The sequence below is a fragment of the Cebus imitator genome, unplaced genomic scaffold (assembly GCF_001604975.1).
Source record: "Cebus imitator isolate Cc_AM_T3 unplaced genomic scaffold, Cebus_imitator-1.0 Scaffold63, whole genome shotgun sequence".
NCBI classification, from domain to species: Eukaryota; Metazoa; Chordata; class Mammalia; order Primates; family Cebidae; genus Cebus; species Cebus imitator.
In genome coordinates this window covers 141,330-163,469 of record NW_016107378.1, presented here as the reverse complement: position 1 = coordinate 163,469, position 22,140 = coordinate 141,330, and the positions used below count along the sequence as shown (strand labels likewise).

The window sequence follows — 22,140 nt, the reverse complement described above, 5'->3', positions numbered from 1 at the left end:
CATTATATCTAAATAAACAATGTATATACCTTAATTTAGAAATACCTGATTGCTAAAAAAATGTGAGAAATCATCTGAGCCGTCAGCAAGTTGTAATCTTCTTGCTGGTGGATTATCTTGCCTCGGTGTTGATGCCTCCTACCTGATCAGGCTGATAGTTGCTGAAGGTTGGGCTGGTTGTGGCACTTTTTAAAAATAAGACAACACTGAAGTTTGCTGCATTGATAGACTCTTTCTTGCGTGTAAGATTTCTTCATAGCCTGGGTGCAGTAGCTCATATCTGTAACCTCAGCAGTTTGGGAGGCCAAGGTGAATGGATCACCTGAGGTCAGGAGTTTGAGACCAGCCTGACCAACGTGGTGAAACCCTGTCTTTTCTAAAAATACAAAAATTATCTAGGCATGGTGGTACATCCCTGATATCCCAGATACTTGGGAGGCTGAGGCAGGAGAATTGCTTGAACCTGCGAGACAGAGGTTGCAATGGACCGAGATCGCCCCATTGCACTCCAGCTGGGGCAACAAGAGCAAAACTCCATCTCCTAAAAAAAAAATTTGTTTGTAGTATTTGATGCCATTTGATAGCATTTACCATAGTGCAACTTCTTTCGAAATTGCAGTGAGTCATCTCAAAACATGTCACTGCTTTAGCGATTTAGTTCATTTAGTCTAAATCCTTTGTTGTCATTTTTTGACAGTGTTCACAGCATCTTCATCAGGCATAGTTTCCATTGCAATAAACCACTTTCTTTGGTAATCCATAAGAAGCAACTTCTTATCCATTCAAGTTTTATCATGAGATTACAGCAATTCAGTCACATCTTCAGGCTCCATTTTTAATTCTAGCTTTCTTGGTATTTCTAACACATCTGCAGTTAACTTCCTCCACTGACATTTTGAACCCCTCGAAGTCATCCATAAGGGTTGCAATTGGCTTCTTCCAAACTCTTGTTAATATTGATAAGTTGACCTCCTTCCATGAATCATGAATGTTCTTAATGGCTTCTAAAATGGTGAATCTTTTCCGAAAGGTTTTCAATTTACTTTGCCCAAATCCTTCAGCAGAATCACTAGCTACGGCAGTTGTAGCCTTGTAGCATTTCCTTATGGCAGCTGTAGCCTTACAGTATTTCTTAATAGGATTTCAAAGTCGAAGTTACTCCTTCATCTATGGGTAGCAGCATGAATGTTGTGTTAGCAGGCATGAAAACAACATCATCCTTCTTGTACATCTCTATCAGAGCTCTTGGGCAATTAGGTGCAGTCTCAATGAGCAGTAATATTTTGAAAGGAATCTTTTTTTTCTAAGCAGTAGGTCTCAACAATGTTCTTAAAATAATCTTTAAATCATCCATGAACAAATGTGCAGTCATCCAGGCTTTGTTCTTCCATTTATAAAACACAGATAGGGTAGACTTAACATAATTTTTGAGGGCCCTGGAATTTTCAGAATGGCAAATCATTACAGAATATGGCAGGGACATGCAAATCAGGACAGAAGACAGGGAAATAGGAAGGAACATGAAACAGGGACAAAGAATGAAGTTTATAGAACATCTTAGACATTGTGCTCATCAGGATTTTTAATCAAAATTAAAATTTAAAGTCATCAGCTGTATTCTCCCCTATCAAAAGGATCAGTGTGTCTTAAGCCTTGAAGCCAGACATTGATTGACTTCTCTCTAGCTATGAAAGTCCTAGATGGCATTTTCTTTCATTAAAAGACCGTTTCATCTACACTGAAAATCTTCATCAATCATCTTAGCTTGATTTTCTGAATAACTTGCTGCAGCTTCCCTATCAGCACTTGCTGCTTTACCTTGCACTTTCTTGTTATGGAGACAGCTTTTCTTAAACCTCAAATTTAAACCTTAAATCTCTGCTAGCTTTAGTCTTTTCCTCTGCAGCTTCCTCACCTCTCTCAGCCTTCATAGAATTGAAGAGAGTTGGAGCCTTGTTCTGAATTAGGCTTTGGCTTAACAAAATGTTGTGGCTGCTTTGATCTTCTATCCAGACTATTCAAACTTTCTCCATAACAGCAATAAGGTTGTTTCACTTTCTTATCATTTGTGTATTCACTGGGGTAGCACTTTTAATTTTAAAGAACTTGCCTTTGCATTCACAACTTGGCTGTTTGATGCAAAAAGCCTAGCTTTTGACCTGCCTGGGGTTTTGACATGCCTTCCTCACTAAGTTTAATCGTTTCTAGCTTTTGATGTAGAGTAAGAAATGTGCAACCATTTCTTTCACCTGAATACTTAGACGTTGTCATAGGATTATTACTCGGCCTAATTTCAATATTGTTGTTCAGTATCCCTCCAGTGAACAGGGAGGGACCAAGGAGAGTAAGCAAGACTGAGAATGACCAGTCAGTCCATGGAACAATCAGAATAGACACAACATTTATCAATTAAGTTTTCCATCTTACATGGGCAGAGTTTGTAGTGCTCCAAAACAATTATAATAGTAGCATCAAAGATCACTGATTATTGATCACCATAGCAGATATAATAATAACAAACATTTTTGGAAATATTAGGAGAATTACCAACATGTGACATGAAGACAGGAAGTGAACATGTGCTGTTGGAAAAATGGTGCTAATAGACTTGCTCATGCAAGTTTGCTACAAATCTTCAAATTGTTAAAAAAAATACATTATCTTTGAACTGCAGTAAAACAAAGAACAATAAAATGAGATATGCCTGTATATAGAATTCTGAGTTGACTGTTCTTTTCTTTCCACAGTTTAATAATATCTTACTTTAATATGGCCCCTATGGCTTTGCAGCCTTACTAGTTCTTCAAGTTTTGACTTTTCTCACCAATCCTTCATCTATGCTATTTTGTCCAGAGGTCGTTGCTTTTTGTATTTTGTTCAGAGTTTCTAGTTATAGTCGAGAATAATAGGCTGGCTAAAGATTCCATCCATCTTGGCGTGTAGCAAAAGTTCCAGTTTTATATTTACTATTGGAAAAAAAATAGTTTGTAAAGAAAACATGGCTTCATGACCAAAATAACCAGTGCTTTTTTCTTTTTCCCAGAGCACACTAATGACTGTGAACTCACAGATGAAGTATTCTTTAACAAGATGCTGTTAAGCAACCTTTTAGGTGTAGCACCTGGACCTCTCTTCTCAGCTTGCATGCAGCATACAAATAATCTGTCCTCATCTATGAAATAATAATGTATAACTGCAGCAGTATTACTGTAAAGTGCAATGAAGATTTAGGGGAAGAAAGAAGTAAATTATTGTTTGTTCGTCTGTTCTTTTCTTGAGATCTAGTCTTACTCTGTCACTCACACTGTTAGTACAGTGGCATGATCTTGGCTTTCTGCAACCTCTGCCTCCCGGGTTGAAGTGATTCTCCTGCCTCAGCCCCCTGAGTAGCTAAGATTACAGGCATGCACCACTACACCTGGTTAATTTTTGTATTTTTTAGTAGAGACAAGGTTTCACTGTGTTGGCCAGGCTCATCTTGAATCCCGACCTCAGGTGATCCACTCACCTCAACCTTTAAAGTGCTGGAATTATAGGCCCGAGCCACCACAGCCATCCAGAAGTGCAAGCTGGGAAATTAGAGGTACCTTTTTACTTCTATGATTACTAATATTTCTGAGATTTTTATAGCATTTTCCACTATGGCTTTAGAAACCATGCAAGTAATTTTAAATAAAATTTTTATATATACAAAACTAGTGATGAGAAGGAATATGGCAGGGACATACAAACCAGGACAGGAAATAGGGAAATAGGATGGGACATGAAACAGGGACAAAGGACAAAGTTTATAGCACATCTTAGACATTGTGCCCATCAAGATTGTTAATCAAAATTAAAAATAATATCTATAGAGCTTGCCCTGTCCTTCAGGTGTCAAACTATTATAGCTAGCAGTTACAGGATTGTTATGACACCAGTTCTGTCTTTTGATGATTGATGATACCTGCCAATAGCCTCACTGTTTGTACAGCACTGTGAGTATAGGAAGATTTGAGTGGGGAAGGGATATAAACCAAGGATTTAAGTAGCCGCCAGCTAGCTGATTGACTAACTCAGACTAGAGATAACAATTGGCCCACGCAGTTAGAAGACTGGTGAGCCTTTGTAGCCTATTTGGTCACCACATTTTTGCATGGAATGATTTGGTAGCATACATATTATTTTATAATTATGGGGGCGTTTTTGTTTTTTTTTTTTTTTTTTTTTTTTTTTTTTTTACTTCTTTGTATGATATGTCTGAAGTTTAGATACGAACCATAACTGTTCTTCAAAGCACTTTTCTTTTGATCTCCAACATAATGGAAGGTAGAGAAAAGAGTCTGGAGAATTAATGACTGATGCATTTGACCTTTCTTTCCTTCCTTTTTCCTTTCTCTCTCTCTCTCTCTCTCTCTCTCTCTGTCTCCTCTGTTCTGAGCACACCTGTCTGTCTGCCTGTGAAGATTTACTTTGTTTTGAGAAGCTGAATTGTGCAATTGATGCCACACCTTATATACATACTCACTTTCCATGCTAGATTTGTTTCCTCAGTCTCTGCAAGTGATTTGACAGAGGGTTATTGGATGGGAAAGGCAAGGAATTTCAGCAGCTCCATAGTTTGTTTCTTTCAGGGTAGCTTATCTTGCCAAACTAAGTGCATAATAGGGAGAAGGGGAGGAAGGATGGGAAAGAGAAAAGGTACGGTGTCTCTGCTGCTCTTTCAGCACCTAGAAATTCTTGCAGTGAAAATGCTCCCATAAGTTCTACCGACATTCCTTCCCCACTTTATCCTCCTTTCCCCTCTTATTCTTTTCTTTTCTCATCTTTTCTCAAGTCTGATGCCATTGTGGTTGGAATCTGGGGGATGGAGGAAAAACCTCAATATCTCTCCACCATTCCCTTACTTTTTCTTCCCACCTGCATTCTTGGCTAGTCTGCAAAAACCTCATAATGGTTTTTGTCTCAGTTTAGCCTACAAAAATATGCTATTAGCTCCTTCTAACATGTTCTTTAGATTCTCACATAATTGATGGCAGACAGTTTGAAGGTCCAACAGAAATGTGGTATTCGTGATCCAAAGCATGGCATAGTTCACTAGTTTGAGATAATTTCCTTTGGAAAGGTCTCATGTCTTTGAAAAACAAAAAAGGCTATTTTCATCTTTAGGTTTAATTTAGCTTATTAATTTTTGTGGATGTGTTCTTAACTCTCTGGTTCGGAGGTTCATTGGGGATTAAATATACAAATGAGTTAGAGCTAAGGGCTTAAACAACGGTTCAAAACAGTGGATTCTCAACATTTTTTTATGTTTATAATTCAAATTAAGAGTAGATTTTATACTAGCGTACTTGAAGGGATTCAAAGACACTTAACAAGATTAAGAAATTTTTACACTGGCTAAATCATAATTATAACACAATCATTTTTACAGTTATAACAATGTCTTGCGATGTTCATAACAGCATCATTGTTCATTTCATCCTCCTTCAGCCCCGTGTTATTCACCAGTTGTGTGCTTCCCTGGTGGCAGTATTTTCTGTACCTATAAAACAGTTCTTGCATATTTCTCTAAGCATATAATTTTTATTACAAGCTTGTCAATATACCATATTATCTGCCTCTTACCTCCTACCACAAACAAGTCATATCTCTTCCACACTGTATCTCAAGATGTGTTCATCTTAATTTTCTATCTAACACTGTCACCATACTCACTAGCAGCAAAGCTATATTTCAGTCGGGAAACTTTCTCCCTGTAGAGGACCAGATAGAAAATATTTTTGACTTTGCAGACAATATGGTATCTGTTACAACTATTCATCTCCACTATTATAGTGCAGAAATGGCCATAAAAATATAGATGAACAGCATGACTATGCCCCAATAAAACTTTATTAACAAAACAGGTACCAGATTGGATTTGGCCCACCAGCTGTAGTTCGCTGGTCTCTATTGTATTTCCTAAGCTGATGAAAACAAAGCATGCTCCTAGGTTTAAGAACTGGATTGAAGGATTACTGTAAGTCACTATACATCAGTGCTTATAGTGACTGTTATTAATTTTGGGGAATTCTACATCTGATTTAAAGGGATCACTAAGAGCCTATTCTTAACTAATCTGTCTAGCTCTCGTTACTATCCTCCCATAGTTGTAAGTAGTGGTATATAATTCATCTTCACAGGTGAGAGGAAAAGAGTGAGGAAATTGATTTCTAATTCTCATCTGTAGTCTGGCATGAGCTCACTTTCTCTTTTTACCAACACCATTATGTGCATAATAAATTATTTCTTAGTAAAATATAGAGACATGATTATGATTTCCATTCTGTAAAGAATTTAACAATGATCATGATTTTTCCCATTTCTGCCTCCTAACAAGTACTTGGTTCTTTTGGCATTACTATGTACTTTGTTTAAATATTAGACAGGAAAAGTTTGTGTATACTTTAGCACTTTGGCAATCCAGCCTTCTTGGCTATTGTAAACTTCTGTAGATGTTTTATTACTGTTTCACATTATATGGAATGAATGTGTTTCTTCGTTCCAAGTTTTTCCTGTCTGCCCTGTTCTTGTTCTTGGTATTAGTTCAAGTGTTAAATCTTAAGAGCCAATAATAACAAACATCCTTGCCTGCCCCTCCCTGGTAGAGAAGGTAGGGTGCTGTAGTGTGCAGGTTTTCTGCTTATGCTGAGAGTTAGGACAGGGTACTTAGGTGGCTTAAATGACTGGAAATGAACAGTAAAGTCCTCTATCCTGCAAATTTCCAGTTGAGGTTTTATATGTAATACAGTATTTCATAATTCACATGAAAAGAACCATTTTGATTCCAATCCCAGTTAATCAGGATATGCTGTATGAAATTGACTCTACAACTTATATAATTTGCCAAAAAAAAAAAAAAAAGAAAGAAAAGAGGCTATAATTTTCTGGGTGGGACACATAAACTTTTCTATTCAGTTGTGTAAGTTGTCTTGAAAGTTTGGTCCTATATGTCTGAGTATTTCCCTATTCTATTCTCAGGTTCACTTAGCTCTTCCATTTAGTCCATCATAGTATTTTCTATGTCTGAGTATCGTTAACTAATATATCCATCTAGACATGAGAATTACATGCTTTACTTTTGGCTTCTGAATGCAAGTATACTTGGGGGATACATAGAGGAAACAGAAAGGAGCTGTAAAATTAAAATGTAACTTTTTTAACTAGAGCAAGGGAGTAATTACTGGCCTCCTCCAGGAGCACAAGGAAGTAAAGAACAAGGCTTTGTAAAAGAAAATTGTGTCACACCAACTTAATTTCCCTCTCTGACAGAGTGACAGTCTAAGATGATAAGGAAAAGGAAATAGATTTCATCTATATGAACTCTAGAAAGACTTTTGATTTCATCAAACATGACACTGTTATCAACAAATTGGGAAAGTCTGGTCCAGATCATGTTGCAGTTAGATGAAAGCCCCTCTTGACAGAAAGGCTTCCTCTAAAGTGGGAGTTGTGAGTCCTTCTGTGTTATTTAGACATGATTCAGTTCCCCTTGGAATTCTTTTTGGACACCAATATACTTAATAGGTTGCAGTCACCAGACAATATGTCAAAGTGGGAATAAGGGTAAGTGAGCATGTCTTTAAAAGTTGTAGAACCAAACTCAGATAAAGAAAAATTAAATTAAATTAATATATAGCATTAAAAGGTTTAGACACCAGAAGGAAACTAAACTCAGTACAAGAATGATAATCCTGTCATAAATCTAGATTCACAGAATTGTAGAGCTAAATACACTTTTGGTATCAAATTGCCCATGTTCTCCATTTTGCAGAAGATTGCCAGCTCAAGAGAGGAAGTTACATGCTCAAGGCCACACAGCCGGTTAATTGCAGGACTGAGACTAGAATTCCTAGTTTGGTATTCTTTTTTACTACAAACTGTTACTATTGATTTTAAAAAAAAATTCTTTTCAGGCATATTTCACATATCATATAATTCACCCAAGTATACAGTTCAGTATTTTTTTGTAAATTTACCAAGTTGTGCAGTTATCAACTTTCAAGCGATTTTAGAACATTTCCATCACCCCAGTAAGATTTTTATGTAATTAACTGTTAATTCCTGTCACTACTTATGTCCTAGTCCTAGGCAACCACTAATCAACTTTCTATCTCTATAAATTTGCCTTTTCTGGACATTTTATAGAAATGGAATCGTATAATATATGTCTTTGTGTCTGGCTTCTTTCACTTAACATAATGTTTTAAGGTTTATCTATCTTGTAGCATGTATCAGTCATTATTTTATTGCCAAATCGTATTCTTCTATGTGAATATATCATATTTTGCTTATCCACTCACGTTGGTGAACATTGAGGTTGTTTCCACTTTTGAACTATTTTGAATAATGTTTTTAATTACATTGTGTGTCGTTGTATACTTTTTAAGTTCCATAACTTTGTTTCCCAAATTGGGACTAAATTATCCATCAGATGTGCCTTCTCCCCCTACTACAATTTTTTTTTTTTTTTTTTTTTTTGCAGATATGGGTGGTAGAGTTCCCACAGACGGCAATTAAGGTTGCTATTAATGTTCTAATAAGTAGCCATAGGGGATTAAATCATCCACAGGAGAAAAACCTTGTTAATCTAATACTAGTCTTTTATTCTATGATGGCTTATGAGAAACTGTTGGCCAAATGCCTTCCATCTTCACAGAAAATAAATGAGAAGAATTGGATTTAAACCACAAGGGGAAAAAAAAAAACACTTCAGACGGGCACAAGGAGGCACATTTTATATGGCAGTTGATATTATCAAGTTAATTTGCAATATTATAAAAACAAAGTCCATGTAATTTTCTCTGAGAGAAGCTTATATGAATGGGTTTAAATCTGTCTAAAGCCAGATGGCCCCTTGTGATTCCCTAAAAGGAAGACAGTTCTTTTGTGATACTTTTTCTGAGTGGTTAAAGAAGACATTTGGCTTTTGGTGTTCACAGAGGCCATTTCACTGTGCCCATGAAATAAAATCAGTTGCAAAGTTTTACACCAACCATTTGGTGTGGCAGAAGACAGGATATTGCCCCCATGTCCTGGACAGAGCAATGTCACCTGGCTACTATTCTTTTCCTAATAACAGCTAGAATAATCATTAGTCAATTCTAGAGTTGCATAATTTCCACAGTAATTTCACATCTAATTTTTTTTAACTTTACATTTGAGCTCTCAGTAGTTGCTACAATTATTTGTGAGAGAGACTCTGCTGCATAGCAGTTCAAAGCCCTTTCCAAACTGATCCCATCTTATTGATCTCTCTTTAGCTCCCATCACTCCTAGCAATAGAGTCTTATCGCATCGTGCTATTCACCATCTCTTGAATACCTCATATCCTTTAGCTCCTCTGTATTTTTGTTATACTGTGCTTTTATATCCCTTATCTATTTTGAGAACTCTGACTCAACCTCTGGTCAGGCCTACATATTATATCTTCTATAGGTAAATGTTCTCATTTCCTTTGCCTCATTAGAATTCATTGATCCCTTTTTGGGTGCCCATACTGGTTTGGTATCACAGGACAATGTATTTGCTGCATGACCTTGGATAAGTAGCTTAACTTTTCTTGAGTTTTTCTTACCTTATCTGAAATACATTTGTATCTTTCAGAGGAATTCAATGAAACCTAAATACTAAACCATATTATATACAAATATAATAGATTAGTATTAATAGTAAGAATATAAACATAGACTTCAGATTATAACTGTACCAGTTTCCTTGATTCTTGAGCACAACCATCCTGCTTTATTCACCTTTGTAACCTAACCACTGAGTCTAAGTCCTGATACATAATAAATCAGATTGAATCATTAGAAGTAAGCAACGGAGATACTATTGTTATCATTTTGCATTTGAAATTGAGACCCCAAATGCTAAGTGATATAATGACTTAATTATTAAGTCCTAACCACTTTTCCTCAAGTTCACCGACAAAACTTTCAACAGCCTCTGGACTTATAATCTGACTTGTAACTAGTATTAAAGGTAGGATTTCTGAAAGTATTGTCTCAGACTACCTGTTACAGACTGACTTCTGAAGATGCTTCTTAAAAATGTAAAATCAAATCTCAAAAATGTCATGTTGGGGGAGAAAAGCCAGACACATAAAACCAGAAATGAAAGAGAAGACACTGCTGCCAATTTCACAGAAATAAAAAGGATAATAAGTGAGTACTATGAACAACTGTATGCCAACAGATTGCATAAGCTAGATGAAATTGTCAAATTCCTGAAAACACACAACCTATCAAGACTAAATCATGAAGAAGTAAAACATATAAATATACCTATAACTAGCAAAGATATTCAATCAGAAACCAAAAACCTCCCAACAAAGAAAAGCCCAGGACCAGTTGGCTTCACTGGAAAATTCTACCCAACATTGAAAGAAGAACTAACACCAGTTGTTTTCAAATTCTTCCAAATAATTAAAGAACAGGGAATACTTTATGATTCATTCTGTGAGGCCAAAGTCAGATAAAGACACTGAGAGAGAAGAAAAGTACAGACCAATGTGTCATATGAATATGGATGCAGAAGTCATCAACAAAATACTAGCAAACAGAATTCAATAGCACATTAAAATTATTATATACCATGTTCAAGTGGGATTTCTTTTTGGAATGCAAGATGTTCAGTATAAGAAAATCAATTAATGTAACACAGCGTATTCTCAGAATGAAGGGGGAAAATTACCTGATCATCTCAATGGATGCAGAAAATACATTTGACAAAATTTGTTCCTCTTCCATGATAAAAACACAAACAAACTAGAAGGAAAGTATCCCAACATAATAAACACATAAATACCATATATGAAAAGTTCATAACTAACATTATGTTCAGTGATGAAAGAATGAAAACTTTTCCTCTAAGATCAGGAATATGACTAGGATGCCCACTCTCATGCTTCTACTCAACATGGTACTGGAAATCATCACCAAAACAGGCAAGAAAAAGAAATAAGAGGCATATGAATTGGAAAGGAAGAAGTAAAATTATCTCTGTTAAGAAATGATATAATCTTAGTTGCAGAAAACCCTGCGGATTCCCCCCCGCCAACACACACACATACAAAAAACAGCACTAATTAAGGGACTTAACAATCTTACAGGATATAAAGTCAACACACAAAAACCAGTTGCATTTGTACACCAACAACGAACAATCCTGAAAATGAAACTAAGAAAACCATTCCATTACAATGGCATAAAAAAAATACTTAGGAATAGACTTAATGAAGGAAGCTAAAGACTTGTACACTGAAAACTACAAAGCACTGCTAAAACAAGTTAAAGAAGAGACAAATAAATGGAAAGATATTCCATGTTTATGGATTAGAAGACAATATTGAGTCAGTACTCCCCACAGTGATCTACAGATTTAAAGCAATCCTTTTTCAAAGTCCCAATTTTTTTTACAAAAATAGAAGAATCCATCCTAAAATCCATAGATGGATTCAAGAATTCATCCTAAAATCCACCCTGAAATTCAAATTCAAGGAACCCTGAATAGCCAAAACAATCTCGAAAAAGAAAAACGAAGTTGAAAGCTTTGGTGTGTGTTTTTATCATGACATTGCCTCATTTCAAACCTTACTACAAACCTACAGTAATCAAAACAGTGCAGCACTTGTTTCAATAAAGACATATAAGCCAATGGAATATAATAGAAAACCCAGAAATAAACTTTTATGTATATGGTCAAATGATTCTCAACAAGAGTGGTCTTGGCCATTCTTGGTAAATTATATATCCACATGTAAAAGAATGAAGTTGGACTCTTACCTTACACTACACAAAAGTTAATTCAAAATGGATCAAAGATCTAAACATAAGAGCTGAAACTATAAAACTCTTTGCTGAAAACAGAGGAAAAGCTTCATGACATTGGATTTCTCAATGATTTCTTGAATATTACACCAAAAGAAAAAATAGCCAAAGAAAAATAGATAAATTGGACCACATACAAATTTTAAACTTTTGTGCATCAGATGACACTAACAACAGAGTGGAAAGGTAACCTACAGAATGAAAGAAAACTTTTACAAATTATATATATGATAAGGGGTTACTATCTAGAATATTTAAAGAACTCCTGTAACTCAACAGCAATACAAACTACACAAGTAACCAGATTTTAAAATGGATTTAAATTGACATTTTCCCAAAGATCTTCTTTGACCAGTAAATATTAATACATTAAAAGATGTTCAACATCATTAATCATTAGGGAAATGCAAATCAAAACCACAGTGTTATACCACTTTACACCTATTAGGATGGTTATTATTAGAAAAAAAAACAACACCAAAATAGAAAATAACAAACGTTGGCAAGGATATGGAGTAATTGGAACTCTTGTGTTGTGTGTTGCTGGTAGGGATGTAAGCAGTATGATCAATATGGAAAACCTGTACGGTAGTTCCTTAAAAATATAAAAATAGAATTATCATATGATTCAGCAATTCTACTTCTTGGTATATACCCAAAATAATTGAAAGCAAAGACTCAAACAAATATTTGTATATGCATGTTCGTAGCAGCATTATTCACAGTAGCTTAAAAACCCAAATATCCACCAGTGGGATAATGGAAAAACAAAATGGGTATATTCATGCAATACAATATTATTCATCATTAGAAAGGAAGAGGATTCTGACAGATGGTACAACGTGGATGAATCTTGAAGAAATTATACTAATTGAAGTAAGCAAGTCACAAAAGAACAACTACTGTATTATTCCACTTATATAAGGTATACAGAGTAGTCAAATCACAGAGATAGAAAGTAGAGTGATGGTTACCAGAGGTGGGGGAAGGGGAGAATGAGAGTTAAAGGGTATAGTTTCAGTTTTGCCAGCTGAAAAAAGTACTGAAGATAGATAGTGGTGATGGTTGCATAATGCAAATATACTTAATGCTACTGAACTGTATACTTAAAAATGGTTACAATAGTACATTTTATCACAATTTTAAAATGTTTAAAATTTTTACAATGAAAAAGGAAGACACAAAAGAGTCTGTACCGTCTGATTAATTTATTTAAACTGCGAAAATAAATCTATGGTGTTAGATGTCAGGACAGTGGCTATCCTTGGAAGAGGGAAGTAACTGGAAAGAAGTATGAAAAGGCTTCAAGTGTGCTGGTGATGTTCTGTCTCTTGATCTGGATGCTCTAACATGGATGTTCAGTCTGTGAAATTCTTTGAGCTATCTGTTTATGATTTATATTATACTTTTTTCTATATGAATATTATACTTCAAAAAAGATTTTAGCAGTGTCAATCACGGACCCCACAGCAGACCTATGGAATCAGAATCTCTGGGAATGGGAACTCAGGGCCTTGCATTTTAAAAATCTCTTTTCTACGTTTTTCTTAAGGCTATTGGATTTTGAGAATCTTTGCTAAGGGAAGAGGATTAGATAAATATTCTTCCAGTGCCCCAGATTTCTTCAGTTCTATCCTAACAATAAGTATTTGCTGGAAAAGAAATTTTTGATTTCCTTAAGTCATTTACCTTCTTCCTGTTAGGAAAATGCACATATTTTGTAGGTGCTAAGACAGAGGACTAAGAAATCAATGACATAAAAATGCATAGTTTAATATTTTTTCTTTGAAACTATTATCCTAAGCTGTCATACATACTATAATTTATGAATATCGGAAAGAGTGAAAACAGTTTTATTGAGGCTCTGTAAAATATGGCAGGTGCTAGGACCTTATGGAACTCAGGATCTTCAGTAGAATGTGAAACATCACATCATGGGGCGTGGTACAGTGTGAGCAGGTAAAGAAAAGCCAGTTCTTCCACATGTAAACGGCTTGAACTCCATTTCATCTTTTTCATACCATCTCCAAGATTTCAGCAGCTTTCACATTTGCTTGTTAAACTGAAAGCATGTTTCTTGCAAAGGCTCTATTGGAAGGAGCAGATCGAGGTCTTGGAGAAGCTCTTGGAGGCCTCTTTGGAGGAGGTGGGCAGAGAAGAGGAGGAGGAGGAGGAGGAAATATTGGAGGGATAGTTGGAGGAATTGTGAATTTTATCAGTGAGGCTGCAGCAGCTCAGTATACTCCAGAACCACCTCCTCCCACTCAGCAGCATTTCACCAATGTAGAAGCCTCAGAAAGTGAGGAAGTTAGGCGATTTCGGCAGCAATTTGCACAGCTGGCTGGACCAGACATGGAGGTGGGTGCCACTGACCTGATGAATATTCTCAACAAAGTCCTTTCTAAGCACAAGGATCTGAAGACCGATGGTTTTAATCTCGACACCTGCCGGAGCATTGTGGCTGTCATGGACAGTGACACAACTGGGAAGCTGGGCTTTGAAGAATTTAAGTATCTGTGGAACAACATCAAGAAATGGCAGTGTGTTTATAAGCAGTATGACAGGGACCATTCTGGGTCGCTGGGAAGTTCTCAGCTGCGGGGAGCTCTGCAGGCAGCAGGCTTTAAGCTAAATGAACAACTTTACCAAATGATTGTCCGCCGGTATGCTAATGAGGATGGGGATATGGATTTTAACAATTTCATCAGCTGTTTGGTCCGCCTGGATGCCATGTTTCGTGCCTTCAAGTCTCTGGATAGAGATACAGATGGCTTGATTCAAGTGTCTCTCAAAGAATGGCTGCAGTTAACCATGTATTCCTGAAGTGGGCACTGAGAAGTCAAGACCCTCCCTGAAGGACTGTAAGCCTTGCCATGCTGTACACAGTTGCTGATACCCTGTGCAACAGCTGTCATTTCCCGGCGAGCTCTTTCACAACCCTAGATATTTCTGATCATGCGCTGCCTTTTACTGCTGAATTAAAACAGATATTTCATGAAAAATGTTCTGAGTGGTTTGTATATCAGCTTTTTGAGATTTGGATTTATATGGACTTACATATATATGATGGGGAGGGTGTGGGATAGAGTTCTAATGGAGTAGATTTTAAAAGGTGTTGCTTATTTGGTGAATAAATTTTAAGGAGTAGAAACTTTATCGTTGTTGTTATTGTTGTTAAGAATGATTTCAAAAAAAATCCTGTAATAAATCAAGAGAGCCCTCAGGAGATACATTTTTCTTTTTAAAAAGTTTAGGAGAGAAGGTCAAAATCAGTTTTTCTTGTAATTTTATACCTGATCTTTCCATTATGCAAAAAAATGAAGCGCTTTTTAGGAAACACATTTAACTGTAAAGAAACAGGTTCAGATAGTTAAATTAAGCAGTTTTACATAAGGGTAGCATTTTTTTGAATGATGGAGCTACTATCTAAAATTCTAAAGTTCTTTAATTCTGTTTCTTTAGTAAAAAAAACAAAAAGCACATAGCAATTTTATTTTGTTTTGATACATTTGTAAAGAATTAAAGACACTGGGGAATAAGACAGTATACTCATAGTTCAAAAATGGCTCTCACTGCCTTCATGAATCAGAATGTTTGCTCTTACACATACTTCATACAAAACCAGGCATGCCCTGCCAGTGTTAGCCAGCTCTTGTCATGTCTTGTCCTGCCTTAGAACAAGGAAAATTCTTTTGTTCATCTTTGAAAACTACAGGCAGGAAAAAACAGGAAACAAAGGAAAAAAAAAGAAAAGAAAAACATATGAACAGTAATCAGTTCAATGGAATGTAAAGCAATATAGAGAACACATATTGCTGACTATTGCAGTTGTTCTCAGCCCTGGCTGCAATTTGGAATCACTGGGAGAGCTCTTTAGGAATACTAACACTTGAGTCTCACTCCTAATATGTTAAATAAGACTCTTTAGAGGTGGGGCCCAGAGATGAATATTTTTAAAGCTCCTCAGGTGATTCTAATAATTAGCCAAGGTTGACAGCCTTGATTGCTTTAAAGCAGGGCTGCCTCACAGTATTTTTCAAGCCTGTCTCAGCCAAAACTGAGGCCAAGCAGGAGAGTCAATGTTGCCAGCATTCAGAAGAAGGAAGATAGAAATACCACGAAACTGCCACCCAAAAGCTGGAGTAGTTGTGCCTTTCTTGTGTATAGACCTTGGTTTGGCTCTATAATTTTGATAACAGGCTATTACAGCGAAGCAAACAGAATCTTGAATCCCTGTGCCAGTAGACACAGCTAGAGAGGCTGCATTTGTAAGTGCTCTGTTCCTCTGCCTGCTATTTAATTGGTCTCTACGCCATCTTCTCTGATTTTTAATGCATTGTCTCTATCCCAGGCTACTTCGGAGGGTCATCTCGAGATTACAGATAAGTTCTTCCTTCCTCTTTGGACTCATTTAGAAGAAAGTTGCAACTATGGAAATGATGTAACTAGCCTGTTAACATCCCTCAGCTTCCTGTTAGAAATCCCCAGTGAAATCTGGAGAGGTTGGCATTTGGCCTTTGTGTTCACCATCATCACCATCATCTAATATTTATGAAACACCACACACATAAAATTCTGAACTGAGCCAAGCACAGAGATCACATCCACTTTCCTCAGGGGGCTTATAATTTAACCTTGGTCTGGTATGCTACTTAGACCAGGTGTAGTTACATAAGAATGAGGCTGCTGCCAGGAACCACACATTAATATCAATCTCTCTATTTTAGAGTAAGTCCAGGAATATGTTAGGCATGGATTTAGTAAAGTAGCCAAGAAAGGGGATAGCTGCCAAACATCTTTTAAGGTCTCAGAATATTAGATTTATAATTTAACCTTTCCACAGGATGGTTGTAGAAAGAACAAGGTAACCACATTTTTTTTATTATACTTTAAGTTCTGTGGTACATGTGCAGATCATGCAGGATTGTTATATAGGTATACACATGCCGTTGTGGTTTGCTGCCTCCATGCCCCCTTCACCTACGTTAGTTATTTCTCCTAATGTCATTCCCTCCCCAACCTCCCCACTCCCTGCAATTGATCCCCTAGCCCCTGACCCAACAAATCCCCAGTGTGTGATGTTCCCCTCCCTGTGTCGATGTGTTCTCATTGTTCAACACCCACTTATGAGTGAGAACATGCAGTGTTTGGTTTTCTGTTCTTGTGTCAGTTTGCTGAGAATGATGGTTTCCAGATTCATCCACATCCCTGCAAAGGACATGGACTCACCCTTTTTTATGGCTGCATAGTATTCCATGGTGTATATGTGCCACATTTTCTTTATCCAGTCTATCCTTGATGGTCATCTGGGTTGGTTCCAAGTCTTTGCTATTGTAAACAATGCCACAATGAACATACGTGTACATGTATCTTTATAATAGAATGATTTATAATTCATTGGGTATATACCCAGTAATGGGATTGCTGGATCAAATGGTATTTCTATTTCTAGATCCTTGAGAAATCACCACACTGTCTTCCACAATGGTTGCACTAATTTACACTCCCACCAACAGTGTAAAAGCATTCCTATTTCTCCACACCCTCTCTAGCATCTGTTGTCTCCAGATTTTTTAATGATCACCATTCTAACTGGCATGAGATGGTATCTCAATGTAGTTTTGAGTTGCATTTCTCTAATGACCAGAGATGGTGAGTATTTTTTCATATGTTTGCTGGTGACATAAATGTCTTCTTTTGAAAAGTGCTTGTTTGTATCCTTCACCCACTTTTTGATGGGGTTGTTTGTTTTTTTCTTGTAAATTTGTTTTAGTTCTTTGTAGATTCTGGATATTAGCCCTTCATCAGATGGGTAGCTTGCAAAAATTTTTTTCTATTCTGTTGGTTGCCAGTTCACCATAATGATTGTTTCTTTTGCTGTGCAGAAGCTCTTAAGTTTAATTAGATCCCATTTGTCTATTTTGGCTTTTGTTGCCATTGCTTTTGGTGTTTTAGCCATGAAGTCCTTGCCTATGTCTATGTCCTGAATGGTTTTGCCTAGGTTTTCTTCTAGGGTTTTTATGGTGATAGGTCTTATACTTAAATCTTTAATCCGTTTTGAGTTAATTTTTGTATAAGGTGTAAGGAATGGGTCCAGTTTCAGCTTTCTGCACATGATTAGCCAGTTTTCCCAACACCATTTATTAAACAGGGAATCCTTTCCCCATTGCTTGTTTTTGTCAGGTGTGTCAAAAATCAGATGGTTGTAGGTGTGTGGCATTACTTCTGCGATCTTTGTTCTGTTCCATTGGTCTATATCTCTGTTTTGGTACCAGTACCATGCTGTTTTGATTACTGTAGCCTTATAGTATAGTTTAAATTCAGGTAGCATGATGCCTCCAGCTTTGTTCTTTTTGCTCAAGACTGTCTTGTCTATGTGGGTTCTTTTTTGGTTCCATATGAAGTTTTCCAGTTCTGTGAAGAAGGTCAATGGTAGCTTGATGGGGATAGCATTGAATCTATAAATTACTTTGGGTAGTATGGCCATTTTCACGATATTGTTTCTTCCTAACCATGAGCATGGAATGCTTTTCTTTCTGGGTAACTACATTTTTGTTCCTCACTTTATTGTAAATATTTTATAAAAGTCAAAAAAATAATCTCACACTAGGAATGGTATTATTGCCCTTGCTCCTCAAGTTGAGTGATTACTTACTTTTACAATTCTCTTCCAGCATGCTCATGGAGAAACATCTTGAAATTACCTAAGTTTCTCTCCTGTTCTCTTCTGAACTTGTATAAGTAGCCTCAGACATCAGAGTGGATACTACAAATGCAAAAATCTGGGCTTTTCCAAGAACCAATAGCCTAGCAAGTGATTGAATTTCTTAGTTTTCATTTAATATTTGATGTTTTAAAGGCACATTTTCAATTTTAGAAGCAGAATTTAACTTGACACTTTTTAAAAAATTTACCTGTTCTATATGCAAGACTGTTTATAGCCTGAGATTTATATAATATGATTCACATAACTCCATGCCAGTATTTTCAAATTTCTATTATTAAGTTATTTAATCAGTGTAGTAAATTGAAAATCATACTCAGTGATAAAAAGATGTGAAATTGTACATCTACATTTTTAAATTTCAAAATAATCTCATATGATTTTGAAAAGTAACTTTATCTTGATATAATCCACTAAATTTTATAACCTATAAAAAAGAAAAAAGAATCATGTGCTCTGTAACTAAGAACAGCAAACTTCCAAAAACATTCAAAATTTGCATGTGATCTTAAAGTCACTTTTAAAATATTTTTGAGTAGTGGTTCCTGTGTTTTTAAAAGTTGTTTTATCTAGCCACCCAGTCAGAAATCTTATCAGTACTGACTGAGCATGGTGTGTCTCAGGCCTGTAGTCCTAGCACTTTGGGAGGCTGAGGCAGGCAGATCGCTTTGAGCCAGGAGTTCAAGACTAGCCTGGGCAATATGGCAAAACCCTGTCTCTACAACAAAATATGAAAACTTCCCACAACTAGTCAGGCAAGTTGGTGCGCGCCTGTAGTACCTACTACTCGGGAGGCTGAGGTGGAGGATCATTTGAGCCCTGGAGGTCCAGCCTGAGTGACATACATAGGGGAGACCCTGTCTTGAAAAAACAATTTAAAAAAAAAATCTTATCAGTAGTATTACGCAACTACCCATATAGTGGGACTTTAAAAATATTTGTGGAGGCACTTACAAGGTACTGATATTTAATGTGCCTATTGATCTTGATGAACCTTCAGAATATAGTTAAATATTTTTTAAAAGCAATCCTGAAAGTTTGTATTCCTAGAAAATTGGTACAATTATGTATGTGGGTAGAAATATGCTCTTAATCAGAATATTCAGTTAAATAGAATACCTCTTCCCATACTGTTCTGCATAACTGAGAACTTACTGAATTTTAATAGTAATACTCCTTTGGATTTATAGATTATCTTTGAAGATGTGAAGACTTTTGTCTGTTGGTTGCTGCCAAGTAAATTTTGTTTTATGTAAACATTTTAAAATTATTTTGATGACATTATCTCTCATTTGCAGAGATGATGTGTATCAGTTATAACACAACAGAGGAAAATAGTCCTTCTTCTTGGGAGTTTATCACTGCAAAATGTCTTCAAAACCATATCCTTAAATTTTGCTAAACAAAAAAAGCTGTAAAGCGTATCTAATTCCACATGAAGAAAGATGTTGAATAAATTCAACTATGAAACAATGAAAAGGAACTGATACCTGAGAATCGGACACGTAAGAATCGCCCCTTATTTTTTCAAGAGTTTTAAGTGAACAATATTTGAACAAGTGGCCTAGAACTTCCTGCTTGCCCTAAAAGCTGATGTTGTGTGACTGAGCAGATGAAAAGTGCTGGGGGGCCATGAGCTCACAGTGACCTCCACCCAGACACAATTCCATGCTTTTCTGATCCTGCTGACTCCCGGGAAAGGGATGGGGCCCCCTGTCTGGAGTTTCTGTGAGACTGTTATCCCTTCTGTTTGCAGTTACTCAATGTAACTCCTTACTTCCAACTCTGGACTTCCCTGGGCTCCAGACTAGGACAGTTTATGGAGGGATTATGGCCTCCCTCCCTTTGAAATGCGGACCTGAAATATTTTCAAGTCTAGATTTTTTTTTTATTAAGTTCATAATTCTTCCTGGGGACCTTAGCAGGTTTTTAAAGAAAAGAACCAAACATTGTGGAATAATTCTTATGATACTGATCCAAAATTTAAAAATTAACAATAGTATATTTTTCTGTATAATTTTTATCTGTTTGTGGGTATATTTTATCAAGCTATTTATTTTAGTAAGCAGCCAGATTACCTAAATTTTAATTGCAACTATGGCAATAGTGAGTTTTGTGACCTCAAGAGAAACTTTTGTCTCATTTTTTTCATCGGTAAAAATCAAGAAGCTGAATGGATGATTTCTAAGATTCCTTCCAGTTCTAAATATTATTATTCAGAATTTGGAATCTTAAAAGTGTTTGATTTACTAATCCAATAACGTAATCTCTCAAAATAATTTCCATGCTGCTTTTTTCTTCACATTACCAGGATGAAAACATCCAGATAATCTTGTGATCATCAAGAGTCTGCTTTAACATTCTTTTGTCATTCAAAACCACTCATCTGTTAGTGAAAAGTAGGGGTCCAGAATGTTACCTTGTTCTATGACTAGTGGATATATTAAGAGTTTGTCACATTTCCATTTCTCCATCTGCAAAACAACTTAATGATACTTGACCTGTGTTATGCAAAGGATTTGGTAGTATAGGTAAAAACTAGATGACTCACAATAAAGATACAACATGAATTCAAAGGAGTATTTCCAATTATACAGACAACCTATGATAGTAACTTCAATGTCCATAAATAATTCTTAGATCTGTTCTTAAGAACTTCTATTTAGGACTTATATGTTGCTTAGTGGGAAAAGCTAATTGCGGAAGAAATGTATCTATGTTGAGCAATATAGCCATGGTTCAAGAACATCCTCAACCTCTAAGGCTCAGTAAAAACAGCCCTACAGAGTGCCTAAGAAAATTAAATGGTGGTGGCAAAGAAGGAAATTGTTTCCTTTAATACTCTGCCTTCTCTGAGAGTGATTAAATGTAGATATTGACTATGACAATGGTTACCATGGTGTATACATTTGTCAAAACATATCAAAATAAGCCGGGCGTGGTGGCACACGCCTGTAGCTTCAGCTCCTCTGGAGGTTGAAGTGGAAGAATCTCCTGAGACAAGGAGTTTGAGCTGTAGTGCACTTATGATTGTGCTATGGATAGCCACTGCACTGCAGCCTGGGCAAGAGAGTAAGAGCATATCTCTAAAAGAAACAGAAAACACATTAAACTGTACATTTTAAACGGATGCATCCTGTTGAATGTAAATATAATCAACACAAATAAAGCTGATTAAAGAAAAGGGTGGAGGAACAGCTCTCTGACAGACTGGTAATCAGACAAAAGGAAATCAGATGACTTGAATGTTTGTTTCAGGAATAAACCTTGTTGCTTTAGGGAAATCTCGAAACCTCTGTTTCTACTTTCTCTGGTGAGAAAGTCAGATTAAATTAAAGTGAGATTAAATTTCCACCCTGTAGTAAGATAAAGTAATATGGTGAAAATGATCCTTAACTTTTTGAGTTTTGGTTATTCTGAGAAGCTGATAAAAGCTACATTTTTCTCTAGAAAGATGTCATAAAAATTGCATACCAGCCGGGCGCGGTGGCTCACGCCTGTAATCCCAGCACTTTGGGAGGCCGAGGCGGGTGGATCACGAGGTCAAGAGATTAAGACCATCCT

General features: G+C 36.3%; 2 protein-coding genes across 2 annotated transcripts in view; both read left to right on the top strand.

Annotated features, from left to right (window-relative positions):
• Window positions 1-22,140, top strand: part of LPCAT2 (lysophosphatidylcholine acyltransferase 2) — an 80,549-nt gene that overhangs the window by 46,099 nt on the left and 12,310 nt on the right. The window lies entirely within an intron of this gene.
• Window positions 3,599-14,854, top strand: CAPNS2 (calpain small subunit 2). The gene has a single exon (XM_037739100.1). It carries the CDS (start codon window positions 13,923-13,925, stop codon window positions 14,673-14,675), a length of 753 nt encoding a protein of 250 aa, XP_037595028.1. The 5' UTR covers window positions 3,599-13,922; the 3' UTR covers window positions 14,676-14,854.